The sequence below is a fragment of the Rhamphochromis sp. 'chilingali' genome (assembly GCF_963969265.1).
Source record: "Rhamphochromis sp. 'chilingali' genome assembly, chromosome: 13".
NCBI lineage: Eukaryota > Metazoa > Chordata > Actinopteri > Cichliformes > Cichlidae > Rhamphochromis > Rhamphochromis sp. 'chilingali'.
The window spans coordinates 7,082,914-7,104,089 of record NC_137940.1 but is presented as its reverse complement, the minus strand read 5'-3'; the positions used below and the strand labels follow the sequence as shown (position 1 = coordinate 7,104,089).

Sequence of the window (21,176 nt, the reverse complement as noted above, 5' to 3'; positions counted from 1 at the left end):
AATTTCCCTCTTATTCACAAAAACACACATCATACAATGTAACGGCCTTCAAGAGAAACTTTCATCTTTCCATTCACTTTCCCGCTGAAGGACATTTGAGCATGTTGATAGGAGGAACTGGGGATTAAAATGCCAATGCCACGATCACCGAACAACTTGCTCTACCTGCTGGGGATCAGCCGCCCTGCCAGCTGTATGAGAACAGAATTCATTGTTACAGTGTCTGCAGCTTGAGATACACCTGAGAATTGGTAACACAAGCAAATGTCATGGAAACTTTGTGCTACTTCTTGTCAAAAAGACATACACCAAAGACTGAGTCATCAGGATGAATATATCATTTTGAACTGGTGAATTTCTGCCAATGTGTGTGTGTGTGTGTGTGTGTGTGTGTGTGTGTGTGTGTGTGTGTGTGTGTGTGTGTGTGTGTGTGTGTGTGTGTGTGTGTAAAGAAGAGTTATTGAGGGATGAAAAAAGCGCCACATAAACATTTAATACCTTAAGTAAAGCAGTGCAGGCCCCTTTCACAGACTATGGAGACTGATGGGCCTCCACCACACTGTATTATATATAAATATGGATTTCTCCATGTGTCAATAACTCTGCACCGCTGACGTGCACAGGCACAACTGTTTGTGCGTGTGTGTGTTTATGATGTGTGTATGCGTGTTTTCTGTACAGATGCCAACACTTTTTTCCCCACTGTCTTTGAATCTAAGACCAGATGTGCCCTCTGTCTGTGACTGCGTATGTGTGTGTTACACTGTGCATACACTGCATGTTTTCCAGGTGGGGTTCTTCTTCTACTCTCCCGTGTGCAGATGGAAATTCTATTTATTATTAATAAATCTTCTCTTTCATTCTCTCTCAGAGCTCATCTTGTTGACCTTTCAGGAATGTTCTACTTTTAAAAGCTCATGTTGCATTTCACTCTTCACTTTTTCATGAGCTACACGTCTGTCGTCATTACTTGTAGCAAACATTTGCAAATTCCACTTTAGCAAAACAAATCGCAGAAGTGTAAAGTAAAAAGACCCCATGGGAAACTTTCCCAGGATCCTTGTAAATGTAATTTCATGTTTAATTCATATATTACAAAATGTAGGTTCAAAGTGATATGGAAACTAGGAAACTAAATGCAGGGAGAGAGTGAATGCTGCAATTTCAAATTCTGAAGATGCTGAAATAGATCTTACTCTTTCAACAGAGTGATTCAAATTTTCCCCCAAAACACATTTTATCTTACAAAACATTCAGACTCTTTATCTTTACATGTTTATGTTCTTTCTGCTAAATATATTTTTATTTGTTATAAGTTCCAGCTGTTACCGCCCACAACTCACTGTATTTTTCAAACCTTTTTTCTTTTTAAAAAAAAAACAACTCAAGACAATGATGTTTGAAACATACAAAGTAAATTGTAAGGCATTGTATAGACACTCACAGCTTAAATTAAAATGTATGCAAGACCAACATAAAATACAGAACTAGGGAGGAAGAAGAGGTAAAAAGAAGGTGTGAATGAAGCAGAGGAAAAAGATGGCGAAAATCATTAGCGTAAAGAAAATGTGGAGGAAAAAGAGAAAAGAATAAGAGGGAGGAAGCAGAGTAAAATAAAGGATGGAAATAAGCAGGGGGAAAAGAACAGATGAGAATGTGAGCTGAAGGAGAGCAGGAGATGATAAAGGAGAAGGACAATGCAGCAGAAAAACAGGCAGATGATAAGATGGAGAAAGAACAAGGAAGAAGGAAAAGAGGGCGAGAGGAGGACAGAAGCAGATGAGGGCTATGTGTGTGTGTGACATGTATTGTTTCTCAAACTGGAAGGGGAAGCTGGTTTTGTTTTGCTCCGGGGCGCACAGAGTGTTGAGAAACAGGAAGCCAAGGGACCTGCCCATCCTCGCGGACAGCTGGTGCCCTCCGATAGCTGTTCCCCCTTCCTGTTAGCTTCATACAATGGTTCCCACCCTGGCTCAGACCATCTGGAAACCAACATGAGTGACCACTCTCTAAGCAGTATACGAAGCTCTTCAAACTAGAAATAGTACCATACTGTAAAACTGTTGTGTTTTGTTTTTTGTTTTTTCTCTTTAGAGCCTTCACAGCAAACCGATGTGCCAACTTCACCATATCAAAGAATATTTTATCAGTGATTAAAGTGATTCCAAGTAAACAATTGATAATATTATTTTCATCTCTGTTTTGCACTGTAAACACAGTAGATCTATGCTTCCTGGGTCTATCTTTCAGCTCATTTTTATAGCAACCAGCATAAATTCCCTGCAACCATGGAGAAAGAAAGATTCATTCAGTCTCTCCCGCCTAATTGCTCTCTGTGCATGTGCCAAAATCAAGAAAACTAGGGTGCACCACAGCCCTACTGCCCAAAGACCTTGGCAAAGATGTCTGCAAATTAGCAGACTTATGCAAAAAATAAATAAATAAACATTTTAACTCCAAAATGAAGAATTATTACTCCCTCCATAGCCACATACTGCTCCTGTATATGGGGGAAAAAAGCAAAGCAAATGAACTGTAAACCTTCCCAGGAAATATCCAAAATAAAAAAACTGAACTCATGAAAGTGTAATATATGCTTTTTCTAAAATAAAATAAATGTAACAGACCAGAATTCCCAGCTGGCACGGTTTATTCTGATGATAGACAAACAGTGGAGTCACCGATGTTTTTAGAACATGGATCGCTGGTAATGACAACACTAGAAATATAGAAACACAGCTTGGTACTTGGCAACATAACCTATGCCCCATTGTTTGTAGAACACATGTAGTGAATATGCAATTTTACAGTTATACAAAAGCTTTTTCTGCGTGGTGAAGTTCAAACTGAGCATCAGAATGGGAAAGAAAGGTGATTTAAGTGACTTTGAATGCGGCAGCAGAAGATCACACCAGGCGCCACTTCTGTCAGCTAAGAAGACGAAATTCAAGCTAGAAGAAAAAAACCACTGTCTGCTTTGATGAGTCACGATTTCTTCTGCAACATCGGATGGTATGGTTAGAATTTGGCATAGACAAAGGATGGATCCATCCTGCCTTGTATAAATGGTTTAGGCTGGTGGTACTGGTATTTTCTTTGTATACTTGAACCCCTTACTGCCAGTTTAAACACCACAGCCTGCTTGAGCATTGTTGTTGACCACATCCATCCCACTGTATCCTTGATGGTTGCTTCCATCAGGATAAAGTTTCATATAACAAATATCAGATGATCTCAAACTGGTTTCATGAACATGATGATGAGTTCACTGTACTAGAATGGCCTACACAATCACCATATCTCAATACAATAGAACACCTTTGGGAAGTGCCGCCACAGAAGATTTGCATCATGGATGAGAAACCAGCAAATTTGCAGCAGCTGCGTGAAGCCGTCATGTCAATATGAACCAAAATCTCTGAGGAATGTTTTGAACACCTTCTCGATTCTGTGCCATGAAGAAGTAAGTCATTTCTAAAGGCAAAAAAGGATCCAACCCACTAACATGTAACTAAGGTGTATAGATTACCAATTAATCACATAAAAAAATAGTAGAAAACATATTGGACACTTGTTTTGGGCACGTATGAAATATAGCAGAAATGTGAAACATGCCCTTCAAAATTAAAGTATTTGACACTGTTAATGCTCTTTCCTACAGTAAATTAAATTAAATAGTGCCTAAGAGTGAGACAGCAATGTAATGCAGAATCTTTACAATTCCAACTGCTTGTATTTGTCATTTCTCACTCGCTATATGCCAGTTTTCAGAATGTGCTCAAATAAATAAAAGGCTGCCTTTGGAAATCGAGTTTCACTTTTAGAAAGTCTAACAGTCTGATGACTAGTTGCCGTTTGTGATTGTAATCCAGGAGCGATGCCATGTGTTAGTGTGAAGAGAAGCTTTATCTATTCATGAACTGCTGAAAAAAAGGAAAGGCTTTCTCACATATAAATGCTATGGAAACAGAGTCATTTTAAGTCCTTACGAAATAAACTTGAAAATAAAACTTGAAAATTGGGAAAAAAATACGAACTTAATACATTCGCCTCCCCCCCCAAAAAAAAAAAAAAAAAAAAAATAGAGTAATTTTAATGAACATGCAAACAAATGTAGGTGTTACTGCTAAGAAATAAAACAGTTTCTAAAGTCTGTCGCTTTTATTGTTTTATTTGTCCTTCAAGTCCTTTGGTGTTTGTAGTCTGCTGTCAATAAACAACAATGACCAAGTGCAAGCAGACAGAAAAGAATAATGGCACACAATAATATTTCTAAGTCTTATGTGTTGTTTTGCTAAAAAAAAAAAAAAAAAAAAAAAAAAAGTAAAATGAACTGCAGGTGCCTCCTAATGTGCTTTACTTTCATGCCAGCGGGCTTTTTGTGTGAGAGTAGGCGTCAATTATTTTAGATATTGGATATTGTTTTAGAATGAAAAGGCTACAATTCCCAGCAGCCTCAGAAGAACCACATTATGTCTTTACAAAGGCTCGTCTCTTTCTTGTCTGGTCAAACATCGCAACAAAATCCACTGCTCACATCTGCTGCTGTATATTTTCATCCGGCTCTCACATAAAGTGAACACTGTGCAAACACCCACGGATTCTCACATACTGCATTAAAAATCGTCTATCAGAAATCAAAACCGGAATCACATCAATTCTGGCGGTTTTATTTTTTTGTGTTTTTTTTTATTGATTGGTTTTACTGCAAAAGGTTGATTAAGAGCAGCGAACAATCAGGATTATAGAGTTTCACTTCTGTATCATTTTGTCTTTGTCTCCGGCTTTGTCTGAGTTCACTTTGACTGCGTTTTAATTGCAGCAGTTTTTCAGTTACAATGGCAATTTGAAGTTAAAGTTAAATTATATCAGCGCGCTCTGACTCGGGCTCTGGTGTGCTTTTATAAACTCTGCATGCATAAATGGAATTGACTCATTTAAAATATTTATTTTCATAAAATGTGTAATGTGCTGCACAACAAATTAAACCATGAAATAAATTTAATTATTGATGATGAATGCACTTAAAACAATTCCATAAATCTATTCTATGAAACTTCCAAATTAAGGTACGTTGCCGTAGTGTTCTTAGCTCGATATAGCCATTTCATTCAAACAAATTTTATGCAAGATCAAAGGGAGGCATGAAAAAAAAAAAAAAAACGGGTAAGCCAAAGGGAAATTTACATAACAGGGGCATGTCTTTTTCCACATATCTTGCCAATATATTAATGGCATCTGATAAGGGGTTGTCAGCTGCAGACAGACAAGGTGCTACTGCCTCTTGTCATGGAAATCGAGTGACTGTTTCTGATAATTGCCGGTGCCTTCGAAATGTGCCAGCTTGATCCACCGCAGTCAAAATGTGGCTGAATTATCATTTTCCACTCAAAGAAACTTGCTTCCCTGTTACTGTACAATAAACTTTCTTTCATTTCTTTGCTTTAGAATGTGAAGTAGCCACCGCCGTTTTCACCTCACTCAACTCTAACCCAGAATGCAGGCTGCCTGATCTGATTGGCCACACAAACCACACACAGAAAGGGGAGATGGCCAGTTGCCAGAGAGCGGCCGATAACAGGCCTGTAGTGAATGAAAAAATAAACACTAAAACTCTTTCTGTTCTGCCAACTAAACAATCAGCTATGTCTTAATTGCCATCGGGCGGCCACTGGGAATAAAAATGAAAATACAACCTGCAATTAGACTTTGAAATTGATTCCATTAATAATTATTTTGTAACAGACATTTTCTAGCTGTTATAAGGGTGTTAACAGACAATTTAGGCAAAATTCCAGAAAGAAGAGTTTTAATGGGACTGGAATTGAGCAGGCCTTGCTATACCTAACATAAACAGATGAATTTATACAGGCAGAGCAAACCAGCAGCAGTGACTGCATGAAGATACAAGATGGTAGGTAGACCTTTATTTAATGAATGAATATGTAGCTGCCTATACAGTATGAACACTTAAAGATTTCCTGTTCATACCTGACATTACTGCAGGGAAAAAAATTAACAAAACAATAGTTTCTATGAGTGTTTTTGACAGCTTGATCCACTTTAAGTTCACAGAAGAGAATAACGGATCCCTCAGGAGCTTCGGGGCTCATCAGATTCCTTTATGAATCAGAGTCAGAATGTGAGCTTACTAGCCTGTAGACAAAACTCCTGATCCCAACTGCCTGCAGAGTCTGCAGAGACTTGCTTCTAGAGTTTGGTGAAGTTACAAAACTTTTACGGTTTCTTTATTCAAACACTCATTTTACATTTTGATTCAAAAATGCCTTAATATATTTGAAAGTTTTGTTGAGTGGGGCAAGGGGATTTTAAGCATTTATTTGACTGTAGCAGTGGAGAAAGAGAGGAATAGATAAAGAGGCTAAGGGAACGGCACGCAGCAGTGTTTCTGACCGGGAATTACACCAGCTCGGAGTTCAGTTGCTTAGGGCAAACGCATCTATGTGGTACCTTACATGCTGTTTGGTTGCCTCTTTATTGAAGCAATTCATGTAAAAAACATAATCTTCATGTAGTGTACTTTTTTTTTTTATTTCCACTTGACACTGAGGGGGAAAGCGCTGAAACATCCAAAAAAAACAAAGTGTTCCTCAAAAGTGTTTTAGAAAACGATCTTTCTTTGAAAAGAAGCAATGAACACAGCTAGGAAAACCTATTTCAGTGTACACATGGGCACCTGGCTGTTGCTCAAGACAGACTCGACCAAACCTGTCATGCTTGTTTTATCCTCCTTTTATTTTCACGTGTTTAATGTGTGGCTGAATTTATAGTTTACATCTTACACCGATTTTGTCTTGGCTTGAATCAAAAACAGACAGAGCTGGTGTTTCTGATGGAGAAAGTGTGGCTCAAGTGCAATCAGAAAACAGACTGCAAAGGGAAAAAGAGGTGGCACACAACAAATAAAAGCTTTCTCTTAAGTCATCATTAGATTCAATAAAGAGTTGAAATAAGGTGATAATATCAGACAAAAAGGCATAAGATGATTTTCAAAAATGTGAAGCTACTTCCGTCAAAACAGTACCTTAAAATAAAACATATTAAAGAATTAATTAATAATTACTGTAATTTATCCTATTGGTTAGAGTTAGCTTCTATGAGTAAGTTATGTTATTCATATTTTCACTTAATCAAGATCTCTTTCACTCTAATAGGTTTGATTTTCGATTATAATTTGCAAATGTACTAATGCAATACTTTCTGGGTTATTTGAATCTAATAGAATCTGCAAGCTAGGCACAAGGAAATAGTCACAAAATACATTTCCTTCCTGTAGAGTCGACTGATATCTAATAATGTTTCATTTCAATTCTTTTTTGCTTTTTGGGGGTTTTGAATCATTAATGCTAACCTGCATGTCCTTTAATATGCCAGCCTGTTGACTGTATGTGAAACAACATAAGGCATCAGCGAAGCAGGATCCATAGCGCCACATTTAAAGGAAAGGTTCACTCTAAATGTATGTATTCTGCAAGTGTCTTTTTAAAAGCAACAGTAGCTTTTCTTTAGATTGTGAAAATCTGTCTGAGCCACATGCATCCTATTTTCTTTATGGGGCAGGGCACACAGGCTTTCAGAAGATCGTCTGGCTGCAGGTGCAGGCAGCAGAGGGATCGTGGATCTGCTGGAGTGGGAGGTAATGGTCGGAAAATACGGCAGAAGCAAAGAGACGCTGGACCTCCAGGTCAAAACTTACTAACGGAGAGAGACAAGGGTGTTTTTGTTTCACAGCTGAATAGAATGACCACTGCATACCATCATGCATGCTTATCAAACTATGCGCTGTAAATATCACAAAGCTGCCATCTGCAGATCAACTGCCATCAGAAATTGGCCATCTCCAAGGCCAGAGCACAAAGTCTAACAATGCGGGGCTAGAGACGTCAAATTTAGATCAGCAAGCAAAGGAAAAATGTAATTGACTTATTAAAAAGAACATGAACACAAGCATCAAGTCAATGCTTTGCACAGCCTTAGCAATCAGTATCTCTAAACTACTTCGAGATTCCTCCACATTAAAGGTCTTTCTTTAAAAAAGGGCCACAATTATAACTGCATACACTTTGGAAATTGAATGAGAGTATTTTAACAAAGTTTGAGGGCTTGCTATAATAATTTGATTGATAAGTTGATTAAGACAAAATCAGCTACAATTATTTTGATGAGTGTTTAATTAGGTTAGTTACTTATCGAGCAAAACTGCCAAACACTCATCAGTTTTGGGATCTCAATTTATGAGCATGCCCCATTATCTCAGCTTTTTTTGCAATTACAAATGACATATTTGGGAGTTTGGGGCTGCTGGTTAGAAAAAAAACACAAATAACTTCAACCTTATTTTCTGACATTTAATATACCAAAAAAAACCCAAAAAATCAATTAATGAAAATAAAACAGTCTCTGCAGCCTTAGGCTAAAGCTGTTGTCAAGGACAAAAGTTGTCCTCGCTACATTATATGTTTTTTATTCAGATATATAAGGGCCCCTTATATGACTTTGCCTCCTCATGTCGACTGCATTGCACATAGACACACAGATGCACATTTAGCACAATGTCAGCTGTCAGAAATATCATGAAAATGCCATCAGCATAGTTTACAATAGATGGCAGTGTCGAACTTTCCAGGAACAGAATATACAGCAAAATGTTAAGGGTACATTTTTTATGTTTAAATCTATCTTTTCTCTCTCTCCTCTCTTGCACTTTCTCCCTCCGTCTTTCTTTGTGGCCAATCCAGCGCTGCGGTTCCCAGGCTCAGCTCGACTGTCAATCAGCAGCAGCCTACATCTCAGCGCTGCAGCTGAGCCAGGGCCGCATCATCCCGCCTGCCAATCACCGCTCTACACCTTCAATCCATCCTATCCATCTCTCTGTAAAGCAGATTCGCACACCGTCCCCCGTCCCCCCCCACCATCGCCATCCCCGCACCACCACCACCTCCACCTCCTCCTTTCAAAACAACTGCCACCACAGAAGAATTGAGATCCCTTTAACTCTCCAACCAGCACATTCACGCACAAACATTTACCGTCGCTTGAACGGGGAAAACACACAAAAAGATACATAGTTTGTGTTTGTGCATGTGTTCATACAAGCATGAACACATGCACAAACAGAGGGAAAGGCCAACACTGGACAAATAAATGATTTATGTTATGTAATTATACACAAAGGACACAGTGCACACCAATGGCATTATAGTTTCTTGCAAGCTGAATATAAATTTGGCATTCCTGAAGACAAGATAGAGTCTGGCTTCTGAACTGGGGGTCTTGATGCATTAATGCAAACACATGTTACATTGTAGCATTCAGTTTTTTATGACTATACATTGTGTAAGCGGTTATTTGTACTGATGAAACTACAGAGAATTTTCATGCAGCTCGGCAGCTCGATGCAGCTGTTACCCTCTTTCACTATTTTCATTTGACGGCACATTTACTCTATGGTTCAGCCCATCCTGTTTCCAGCAGTCGCTGGCAGGCAGCTGTTTTTACCTAACAAGTTCTCATAAACCCACTGTATTCTACTTGGCTGGTAGCAAACAAAAGACAGGCAAAGTCAGTAATAACTTGCTTAACATAGTGGAGCTTTTAGTGGTTAAACAGCATTTTTTTTTACTTTTCTTTCGATGAAAAACACCCTGGAGGGTTTTTTTGGGGGGTTGTTTGTTTTAAATAAAAACCTTATAAATTATAAACCTTATAAAAACCTTATTTTTGTTTAATGGTTTCAAAATTTACATCTGTTGCTAAAGTTGTATAGCTTTGAGCTAAAATGCTTTGTAAATGCTTCATTTAAAAGTAGCTACATACAGGGAAATGGTCATTACTGCTGAGTAAACCTGTGGTACATTATGAAGTTTTCTGAGGACAAGACAAAAATGAAACTCTTATTTCACTGTATAAAACAAATGTTTTATTGTATGTTTAAGTCAGACATTTTTACCAATACAATAACACTGGCCTTATATGGCTAAAAACACTCATTATGGTCTTGTTGCCAAATGCAAGACTGGTCCAAGAAAAGATCTGATCATTATCACATTTCCAACCGTACGCAATCTGGTTATTGATTAAACGTTTGCCACTTTTAATTCATAGCACCAAGTGAGCTCCTTGTTAAGCTTACTTCACGGCAGAGGCAAGAGTATTAAAACAGTTTCCCCGTGTTTTCTTCCTCCTCATTATGTCCTCATGCTTGCTTAAAGATTATTAGCTGTGGTCATTTTATCGCTGCAATTATTGCGTGCTGCAATGCAAGAATAACTAGATGAATTGTAAATGCGTTGTGAATCACTTTTGCAGTTTGCCTTGAACCAACCCACTAAACATGCAGACTTTTCCCTCTCTTGTTTGAACTACTTCTAAAATGAGCCTTGCTCTTTGATTGCATCATGGAGTGCAGCTTTCATCAGATGCCTCATAGATTGCAGAGCCAGACAAGGTACTGGGGCGAATGTTAAGGCCACAGCAATTGAGAGTATAATTAGATAGAGGTTCTGAATATTCGGTGTACTGTAGAAAACAGTAATTGGCCTGCACCGGTTGAGAATTGTTTTACACACATACAAGGGTGCACAAATGTGCACCAAAACGCTCAGTCCAAAGATAAAATACGACGCCAAGAAGAACATATTAAAAATATTAACTTATATCAAAAGCAATATGCTGTCATGGCAATACAAGATGTTGTTAAGTTTTATGTCCAAACTATAAACTATAATGGCATATCCGAGGCTGCGAATTCTCACTCCTCACATTTAGTGCTCTTCAGATCTTTGCAAGAACAAGGCGAGGGAAGAAATAATGCAATCTGTCTGGATAAGCTGCTTATGTTGTCGTCTGTCATGCTTATTGTTCCTGATACATGTAGATCACAATTAGAAGCAACAGACAATCCTGTTTGCTTTTCGTTAATGACACAAAGTGGGGAATAATTTTTAAGAAAACAGCCACATATTGTGACTTTAAATTCTCCACCATTTCACCAGCAAGCAAACCATTAGTTTAAGGTTTTCTAGGTCAGTCTCTAGATATGGTTTGGTTAAGAAACTACTAGTTAAATCTGGGAATTGACCAGCCAACCAGCTGGTTAAATGAACATTCATTGACTTGCAGCTGATTTAACCTGTTGATCTGCTGCTGATGCTACCACGCTGGATCCTATTTTTTCTTTTTTCTCTTTTTTTGGTTACAGCTTGGAAAAAAGTGGGGGATTGCTGAAAAAGCTTGCGAACCACTGCTCAAAAGTGTCAAAAAATACTCAAAAACGCATCTTCAAATTGCTTGCTTGAATTGCTGACTGTTGTTAGTAATAAAGGCATTCGATTTACAATGAAATCCAACGGGGGGAAAAAACAAATCCTCAAAACACTTCAGTGAAAACCCAATCAAAGAGCAGCAATGGCAATGGACAGCACCATAAAAGTGTAAAAAAATCTATAAGAGATATATTAGCAGGCAAAATAACTCTGGATGTTCTATACTGTTTAAATAACACATGCCTAACACAGACTGAGGCTACTTTTTCCTTTAATGATAGAACCAGTCGAAGATGGTTTGTGACCTTTTAAGCAGAAATGTGGAGAAAACTGTGCCCTTCACAAGTTCGTACAGCCAAAGGTAAAAACTGTAAATGTTTGGAATTTTTGGATCATGGTTTCAACTGCCGATTACTTTTTTGTTTTTATTATTAATCCATAAAATATGTCTATATTTCTGCTTTGTCCTATCAGCAGTCCCAAACCACCCAAAATGTATATTTTTACAAAGATAATTAACAGAAAAGTAAATTAAGAAGCAGGGAGGTGCAAATGTTTATTTTTTATTTTTATTTTTTTTATAATAAATGACTAATTAATTACCAAACTGACAAAGTTGAAGATCAATTTTCTTTAGATTGAGTACTTAATCAATAACTAATTGTTTCAATTCCAGTTAAAGGTCAGAACTGATTTTGGAGCATCGCATAGAGCAGAGAGGGCTCAAGGAGGATACAAATCTATTACCGTTTGTCCTCCAACAATTAACACGCAAGCACATCCAATATGAGCCATTTCCTCTGAGAAGCCACAATGAACACCAGCTGGAGACGAGTTACAAAACACCTGAACGCAGGTCCATGCAATAATAAAAAACAGATTAGGTAAATTAGCTTTTCTAATTTTTCCTCCGCTGAACGTTATGAAATTAGAGCACCCCAGAATGGAGTGAAATGATTGTTTCCTTGTAATTATCGCATAAGCTATTGCATGACTCAAACAAATATGATTCCATTTCAACGAGGACGGGAGTTTTTGTGTTTATACCTCCATACGTTACGCAGAAAATGAAAAATAAACATATTGGGACTGTTTTAATGGAATAATACATAAACAGTTTAATGAACGTCATCTCAAACATAAGCATGTGTGCTTTACAAGCAGAAGCTGTTTAATAAAACACAAATGTCAAGACTTGTCCTTTTCATTTGCTTAACATGTTTAATCTTTATAGGTCCATATATTCTCGTTTCATTGTATAAATGTCATGAGGGGAAAAAAGATAAGATCTCTAGCCTTATGATTTAAATCTATCAAAGATAATGCTAAGAACTTAGCTTAAAAACATTTTGTTCTACTCAGAATATTTCTGTCAGAGGAGATGCTGTTCCACTGTGCTAAATGTTATAACCTTTTGTGTCTCTCTCACTCTTGCAACATGTATGCATGGCCCCTTTAACCACCGCTAACCGTTCTCCACTTCCTACACACTCGCATCTCCACTGGTCAGTGTTGTTCTGACCTGCATGACAATAACACCATATATCAGCGCTTTCTCACATTGCTGGAAGCTGGGAGAGGATTTCAGAGTAAGGCCACATCGGGGGTCACATTTACATTTTATATGTTAGGCAGTTAGCTGACGCGCTTGTGCTGAATGACTAACAATGAGCCCAACAGCACGTTGAGCTTCAATTTCTGAGATGCCAACAGTACAATCTAAAAGCAAAAGGATGGAGGATGTAGCTGTACTGGCAGCTGAAAGATAATGGCACCGGTTCAGAGACACAGAAAGTCGGCAGCACAAAGTTAGAGCGACAGTAGTGGCACTGTAAGTTTTTCAGACAGTAGACTGAGGTTAATGTGCCATTGGGTCTTTTTTTTCACTTGCAGATGTGTTTGATTTTCACTTGGTTTCATTTTAACCCACTTTCACAGGTTTTGGCACCAAAATCTACTTGGTTACAGTAAGGAAATGATTGTGGTTTTTGGGTTAAATATGATCCTTCATAGTAGTAATCCCTTGCACTGAAAACAGACAAGGTGGGAGTACGATCTCAATCATGCCAAAACCTGGTGCATCAAGCTACAGACACCAAAGAACACTTTGCATATAAACGAGCCACGCCGGCAGCTTTGACAAAATGGGTGAGTCACCCAGCCAAGCAATATCAGTCACTGGTTCCCAGTGTCTGAAACAGCCCATTGAAGGTTTCATGAAAAGAAGTAGGTGGCATAAACTGACCTTATTTTAGACCTGATTTTTGTGTGGGCCATTTAAAGTTCCTCTTTTAATGGCTACCTAATTTTGTTTTCACTTGAATGTTTGGTTAGATTTAAGCATCAAAACTACTTGGTTTGTGTCAAGAAAATATCACAGTTTAGGTTAAAATATAGCTTTTCACAAAATTGAATGCAAATGGCGATCTGGTGAGAAAAGTGTAAGTCAGCTGCAAAGAAAAATCTAGGACAGCAGCTTAATGAAAAAAAACAAGGGTGCTTTAAGTACGAAACAGACAGCTAGCTTAAAGTTTAGCTAGCCAAAAGCTGTACAGAGACATCAATATGCACAAAAAATTGCAAATTTGTAGACGTTTTTGGTAATGCAAAAAGGAAACAGTGTAGCTTTTAAACAGCAGTCATTATATAAAGTAACAAGTTACTGCAGTTTTCAAGTTATCCAACAGGAACTTCTCCCTAAACAAATATTTAAGTTGCCTTAAGCAAGGCACTTCCGTCCTCCTACCTGCTGAGTCATTGTAAGCAGTTCAAGAGCTGTTGCTAAAAATAACTACAGTACTGAGCAGTGGACAAAATAGCTAACTGGAATATATATGACTACAAGTATTGCTATATGATGCATTATGCTGTGTTTTTATGTATACAATGCATAGGTGCCAGTGCAAAGCTGAGCGAGACAGCCACATCTCTTTCAGATTCATTGTTATTCTTTAGAATCGGATCTGTTGCTTGGTACGTGTAAGGTTGGTGGATTGTTCCTCGATGATGTATTTCGCTGTGTGTAACTTAGAGCACCTGAATGTGAATCGAGGAAGGCTTGAAACGGACGGTGAGTCATCATCGCCATGGTGTTAAGCCTCCCGTTCCCGGGGGAACAAGGTTACCGTCTCTACACCAATGGGGATTTTTATTTTTACATTTGAAAAGCAAACCAGGGCCCAGCTCACAACAATCCTCCATTGCCCGTCTCTCCTCTCCCCTCCTCCTCTTCCATAACTAAGCTGCATCACACACACAAACCCAGCAGACGCTACACACACATCGCCTCATTTTAGAGCACCACGTCCTTATCTATGTCTGTGTGATATTCAATATGTTTCAGATATCAAAATACAAACCTATGCAGATGAGATGGAGGGGACAATATCACAAACTCAGTAAAAGCCTGTGCTCTGTCATTTGCTGCAGAAAACCACATACTACAGCAGCGGTCTATTTTCAGGAGTTGAAAGCGTACAATACAATACCAACTATTTAGAAACCCAAAGCCCTGCAAACCTTAAAGGAGCAGTTGGGGAATGCACTAACTGGCCTTCTTTACAAAAAAGGAGATGGCTGATATCACACTCCTGTCTTTATTGTCTGTGCTGGAGTTTAAACTTGCTTGTACAACCCAAGGTAAAAAAATATTTCCATTAGAAATCAACCCTCTCATCAAATTTTCAGTCACCAGATTAATTAAAATGTTTAAAAAATGGCCCAAAATTGTCAAAAGTGCTATTTATAACTTCTCACTAACAGGGTCCTTATTCGTTGAGTTCTGCCTTCATGAAAAGTCAAAAATATTCATATTTTCTTCTCAAAGGATTACTCACATTATTTTTTAAATCTTTAATTATCAAAATAGTGAGATAGTGATGACCTGAGATTTCCTTTTTGTTGATCAACTAATCACTGCAGCTCTTTCTGTATCTCTGGATGAATAACTACAGAAGGGATGCTACCGAGATATTCTTGGCACTGACTTACAAAAAAGAAATGAAAAACAGGGGGAAGCAGCAAGGCTGGCTCTCTCTTAAGTTATGAAATATTCCTCCTAGCACCTCTACAGCTCAGTCTTTAGCCATTTTCTTTTAACTGATTTGCTAAACTACTTCTTGAGAAACAGTTTTAACCAACCATAACTTCTATGCGGCACCTCCACTAGCTGGCAATTTGTTCATTCTAATAGCCGCTCCTAAAATGGCAATTTCTTCATTTCGTTTTGTGTGTGGATTAAACAAACTAGATTCAACATGTTGCTAACTTTGCTTTAGAGTCAATCTACCTGTTCCATATTAGATAATACCCTCTGGCCTCCATCTTCATACTAAACGCCCATGAGATTGGTATTGCTCTTTCTATCTACCTCTCAGTGCGAACGTGTATGTCTGCATTTGTTAAACTCTTCTTTGAAACCTGATTGATTTCCCTTACAGGAATAATATGTAATCAACTCAATGAGCAGCCTACAGCATGCAAACAGCTCTAAGAGTATAAGGCATTAAAGTGGTGCCAAAGGTGTTTTTTTCTCTGTGTTAATTCATAAGTTTTCTTTAAAAGATGTCCTCAGTGTTCTTTTAATAAAGAAACAAGGGATTCTCCTTGATATTCTGAGGACAGTTGTAATTATGTTTTCAAGAAATCCTGTTTTATTCTGGTATAGTGGTTGACTACATGCATAGCAACACCTACTGGCTTCCAGCAGCCATGGCTTCAGAGAAGAAGCAAATCAGAGGGGTAATTTGTCAAATTAACAACCTACTGTGTTTCTATTTAGGCCAAACCTTTAGTTTAAGCTCACTGTCAGTAAGGTAAAAAAAACTGTAATTTAAACTCCACGACTGGATATTTTTTTTAATCTACTTATGTTTTTTCCCCCTTAAGCACCAAGTATTTTCCAGAGAGATGTGTGTCCACCGAAACCTTGAAGTGCACAAAATACTGGTCCTCTAACACTGCAGTAAATGAACAAGACATTTTCTATCTGAAGACCAATATGACTCCTTTAACTTCTCAAACCTATTGGAAGTAAAGCAGACATGGTATCATTTTCTTCTGCATCCTTCTAGGTAAAAAGTACCAAGCTGTCACAAAGCCCCACGACTATGATCTTATACAAAAGCAGCTGTTTTGTGTCTTCACAAGACAGACATGACCATTATTTGTCTATTTTCGAGACTGCGGTTTATGCTTGCATCTTTATTTAAAAAGTGCAACCCACAACGCAAGCCTGTGATGAAAGTTTCAGAAAGAGGTTACCAGTAGTTACATGTGATGTTGCACCAATGTTCGGCAATCACATGGAGAGAAAAACCTATTGTTAGAAGAAGAAGAGATACCAATTTTCTTGCTGTCAGTGCCTCGGTGTAGCCGAATGCAGAAATGGTTGACTCAGTGGTTACAAAGCTTTACTGGAAATGTCTGACTCGCTAACTGAAGAAGTTCACACATTTTTTTTCCCTAAGAGCTGTTATGAAGGCATTTTGGGAAATTCAGGAAATCAATAACTTAACTGAAAGAAGATGTAGTAGGTTAAAGCAAAGTGGAAGTAGTCTACAACTTTTTTTCCCATTTGAGCACAAAGTCAGTCCCAGAAATGATGAACAATGTCTGAGTATGTGTCTGAGTATGTGTAGGTGGAAGTTTTCAATAAAAAAAAAGAAGAAAAAAAAAAAAAGAAATGGCAAGTTGTGTTGCTCAGCCACTTACAAACATGCCTTGAGTCTTACTGTGCCACCAACATCCCCATAAGAGGACACAGAGTGGTGGTTTAAGACCCTTGAAAACAGGTTGTTTTAAGAGAATGCCCCTTATGAATTTAATGGTTTTGAACATACAGCAAGATAGTTACAGATGTAGATATCTAAAGAGGAAGCCAGTAATAAATAGGCTTATATACGCATTCTTTCTTATAGCCAGTAGGGGGTGACTCTTGCTGATCTTTATAGTCTGATCCTATAAAGATTTACAACAAACTGCCCCACTTCTCATTTGTGTAAATATCTCAATAAACACTTTGCTGATGAGTTATAGGTCTTAATCACTAGGTTTGAGTATATAGAATCTTTAGCTCTTTAATTACACTCCCATTTAAGCTCAACATAAACAATAAATCAGGGTAGCCATTCCCAAACTTCACAATGTAAAGGTCCATTTTGAACTCTTCCTGAAAATATTTTGTGGTCCTACTTAATTACATCATTAATCAAGACACAAAACTATTTGGTGTTCTGGACCCACACTTGAAAAATTCCAGCAATACATATAAACTTAGGCTTCTTCAGCAGCACGTGTTAGCCACCATAATTGCGAATAACACATTTCATGTGACTTTTTAAAAAATATATTTTTAATATTTTTTTTACTTTAAACATTTTATTGTGATTTCAATTAGATGTTACTGCAGTGCCGTCAAGGACCACTAGAGGGCTGTGGTCTGCATTTTTGGCATCATTGTTTTAGGGCAGCGGTCCCCAACCTTTTTTGCGCCACGGACCGGTTTAATGTCAAACAAAATTTTCACAGACCAGCCTTTAAGGTGTCGCAGATAAATACAACAAATAAAATGATACTACCAAGACAAAAACTGTGGTATTTTGTAAATATAATAACAAACACAAATTCACTGTGTAATTGTGTAACTTTATTAGCAGCGTCCTCCTGAAATGCGCCAAAAACATTGAGAGTAACGTCCTCCTCTCTGCCCCTTAATGTGCTCTGGTCGCTATGGTAACGCTTAAATATTTCTTTCAAAATAAGACACACCACTACAACACAGGAAAAGACCCAGGGAAACAGAGTTAACGATAAAAACCCTGAAAACCAGAAATTTCACACCCGAGCCTCAACTCGGGCCAATACCAAACGATTCACGGACCCATACCGGTCCGTGGCCCGGGGGTTGGGGACCATTGTTTTAGGGCATGACTATGTTGTGACTGCCCACCTTACTGTATAACCAAGGACTAACCTTGGTTTCTTATTCAGATCCACTCCTCAGTTGTGATGTCCAATTTAAAAAAAAAAAATCCACAGCGCCAACATGGTTATGAAAAAAAAAAAGTTCAACTTCAAAACAAAATTTCACAAAATCACTGATGATGGGCGATGTCACAGTAGCTAAGCCATACATTGAGTTTATGGGTTTTCCCAAAGAACACTGCGTATTATTTCTTTTATTCCATGAACATTGTATTTATATCCAGATTTCTAGTCTGAAAATGTGATAAAAATTATGATTTTTAGTACCTTAAATGTCATTTTAGCATAATAGACTACAGTGTTGCTCAGAGAGTAGTGAGTGACTTCAGAAAAGGCTGTTCACTTAAAAATGACCTAACAAGTTAAAAAAAAAAACCCAATGTGCAGACAGAACTGTCACAAATAAATGCTTTTTACTTAAAATACAACATAATTAAAATATTCAGTTGGCACCTACTAATTGAGGTATGTGGATAATCAGTGGTTATTAACAAAGGAGTTTTTGAATAGAAGAAATGAGATGATTGTGTGTGTTCTTACTGTATCTCTTTGGTCCATCTTCGAGGCAGAAGGAAAGCGTGAGAGTGGCATCCTCTTCAAAAAACTCTGTCGCAAAGGCATCCCACCACAGACTGTCGCTTTCCTGAATAAACAAAGTCAAAGGTCATAAAGACAGGTATACCACTTCCTGCCCATTTGAAAATACTGTTTAACAGTTTTTAACAACAGCCACAGATTTAAGGTCATCACCACCTGATGTACTGTGTGAAATCTTGTGTTTTCAATGGCCCACGTGTTGCTTCAGTTGGGTATGAAATTCTTCATTTTCTTCTACTATTTAATAACCCAGTGAATTTCCTTTATCCCGGTTGTTGTGCTTGTGCTATTGCATTTTTTTACATAAATTCAATATTGATTTATTCTGATAAGACAAAGATATTGTGACAATGCGGGCTTTTCCATGAGACAAGATAAACACGAATCTAGTTTGTTTTTTATCACATGTGAATTCATGAGAGTTCCCCTTACTGTATTCATTCAAATGAAACTCAGAAGCTTTATGAAAGTTTACAGTTTGGGCTGTAAAATGGTTTAAATACAACACATTACAGTGTGGATCAAGAATGGAAAAGTTAAAAATATGGGAATAAAATAGAAGTCAGGAATGCTTCTTTACCAAAACAAAAGACAATTCTAAAAGATGAGATGTGATGGCCTGAGAATTTAACACAAGTTGATGTGAAGCCAAAATATGGTAACACTCTTTGCTTTTCTTAAGCAAGCACTTTGGGAGAGCCCTGCCTGAGGCTTCTCCAAGTCTGAATTACAAGCTGAAGTGTAACAGCTTTAAGATCAACTTCTCTTTTCAACTTTCACAGCAGGTCACGATAAGTTGGCCATAAGAACACTGCTGACAATATTAATATATTAGGTGGATATTTTAAATTACTCTTTTAAATATATGAATAAACAAACGTAAGTGATTTACTTAAAACAGTTAACCTCTTAGTATTAAGTAACAGTAACAGTAATGGATACAGTAGCAGCAGGCCAACAATCATAATAACAGTATCACTAGTAATTACAATCACATAATGATTGTTTAAAAAAGTACTATTAGTAGTAGCTTAAGCAGTGATGCTTTTTTTTAAAAAGCATTAATATTAATATACTAATAGAAGCATTGAAAGGTGCAAATGGAGTTTGCAAAGTCAATATTTTGTATGACTACCTATATTTGTCAACACAGCCTTAATTCGCTTTGGCAGGTTTTCTTGTAATTTTTCAAGGTATTCCTTAGGGACAGTTTTCCAGGCTTCTTGAGCATCCCAAGGCTTTTCTTTGGATGCCAGATGCCTTTAGTTAAATGGTCTGGATTTGTATAGCGCTTTACTTGGTCCTAAGGACCCCTATACTATACACAATCATTCACACACTGGTGAGTGCAAGCTTCAGTGTAGCCACAGCCGCCCTGGGGTGCACTGACAGAGGCGAGGTTGCCGGACACTGGCACCACCAGGCCCTCTGACCACCACCAGTAGGCAACGGGTAAAGTGTCTTGCCCAAGGATACAACGGCAGAGACTATCGGAGCCGGGGCTCGAACCGGCAACCTTCCAAGACGAACGCCCAACTCTTGAGCCACGATCGCCCCATAGTTCTATTCCCTATTGACGTGATGCCACGCTGCTTCAATAATGTTGAGGGCCAGGTTCTGGGAAGGCCAATCCATGACTGATAGTGTTCCATTTTATAGTTTTAATCAGGTATGTTTTTACTGCACCTGCAGTGTGTTTGGAATCATTGTCATATTGAAAAACGAAGCCAGTGCCAGTCAAACGCTTTCTAAATCATATTCAAAATCTTCTCTGTGTTTATAGTTCCATCAGTCTTGACCCCCAACACCGCTGGCGGAAACCATGATAAAGCCTCCAACGTGTTAGACACTCCATGTTGTACATACTGACGACAATTAGACACAAAAAATTTCACATTTGAATTCATCGCTCCCTAGGATCTGTTCCCACCGATTTTCAGTACAGTTCTTGTGAAATTTGGCATACCTCAGGCTTTTCTCCCCGTTTCCTTTCTTAGCAATTCTTGCTTGCCAGCCACCCTTGTTTGGTGCATTTTTTAAGAAATTGGAACAAAATTAATATAAAAATTAATATAAAATATATTAAAACCTTGGAAGGACCTTCAGAAAGTCTGGAGAGCTATTGCTCAAGACCACGTTAAAAAAATACAATAAAGTCAGGCTCCTTGGAAGCAAAATATAAAAGACTTATGCTTAGTAGTGTACTTGTATTAGAATTAGAATAACTATTAGTGTTAGTATTAATATTACAATCATTAGTAACAGCAGTAGTGTTATCCATTTCTGTTGTAACTGCAATAGAATTTATTT

General features: G+C 37.9%; 1 protein-coding gene across 5 annotated transcripts in view; it reads right to left on the bottom strand.

The window, feature by feature from the left end:
• ldb2a (LIM domain binding 2a) overlaps positions 1-21,176 on the bottom strand; it is a 119,764-nt gene that overhangs the window by 74,402 nt on the left and 24,186 nt on the right. For all 5 annotated transcript variants that reach the window (XM_080900564.1, XM_080900565.1, XM_080900561.1 and 2 more), the window contains exon 2: positions 18,810-18,912. In XM_080900564.1, the coding sequence (XP_080756690.1) occupies positions 18,810-18,912 (103 nt within the window). The remainder of the gene's footprint in view (positions 1-18,809; positions 18,913-21,176) is intronic.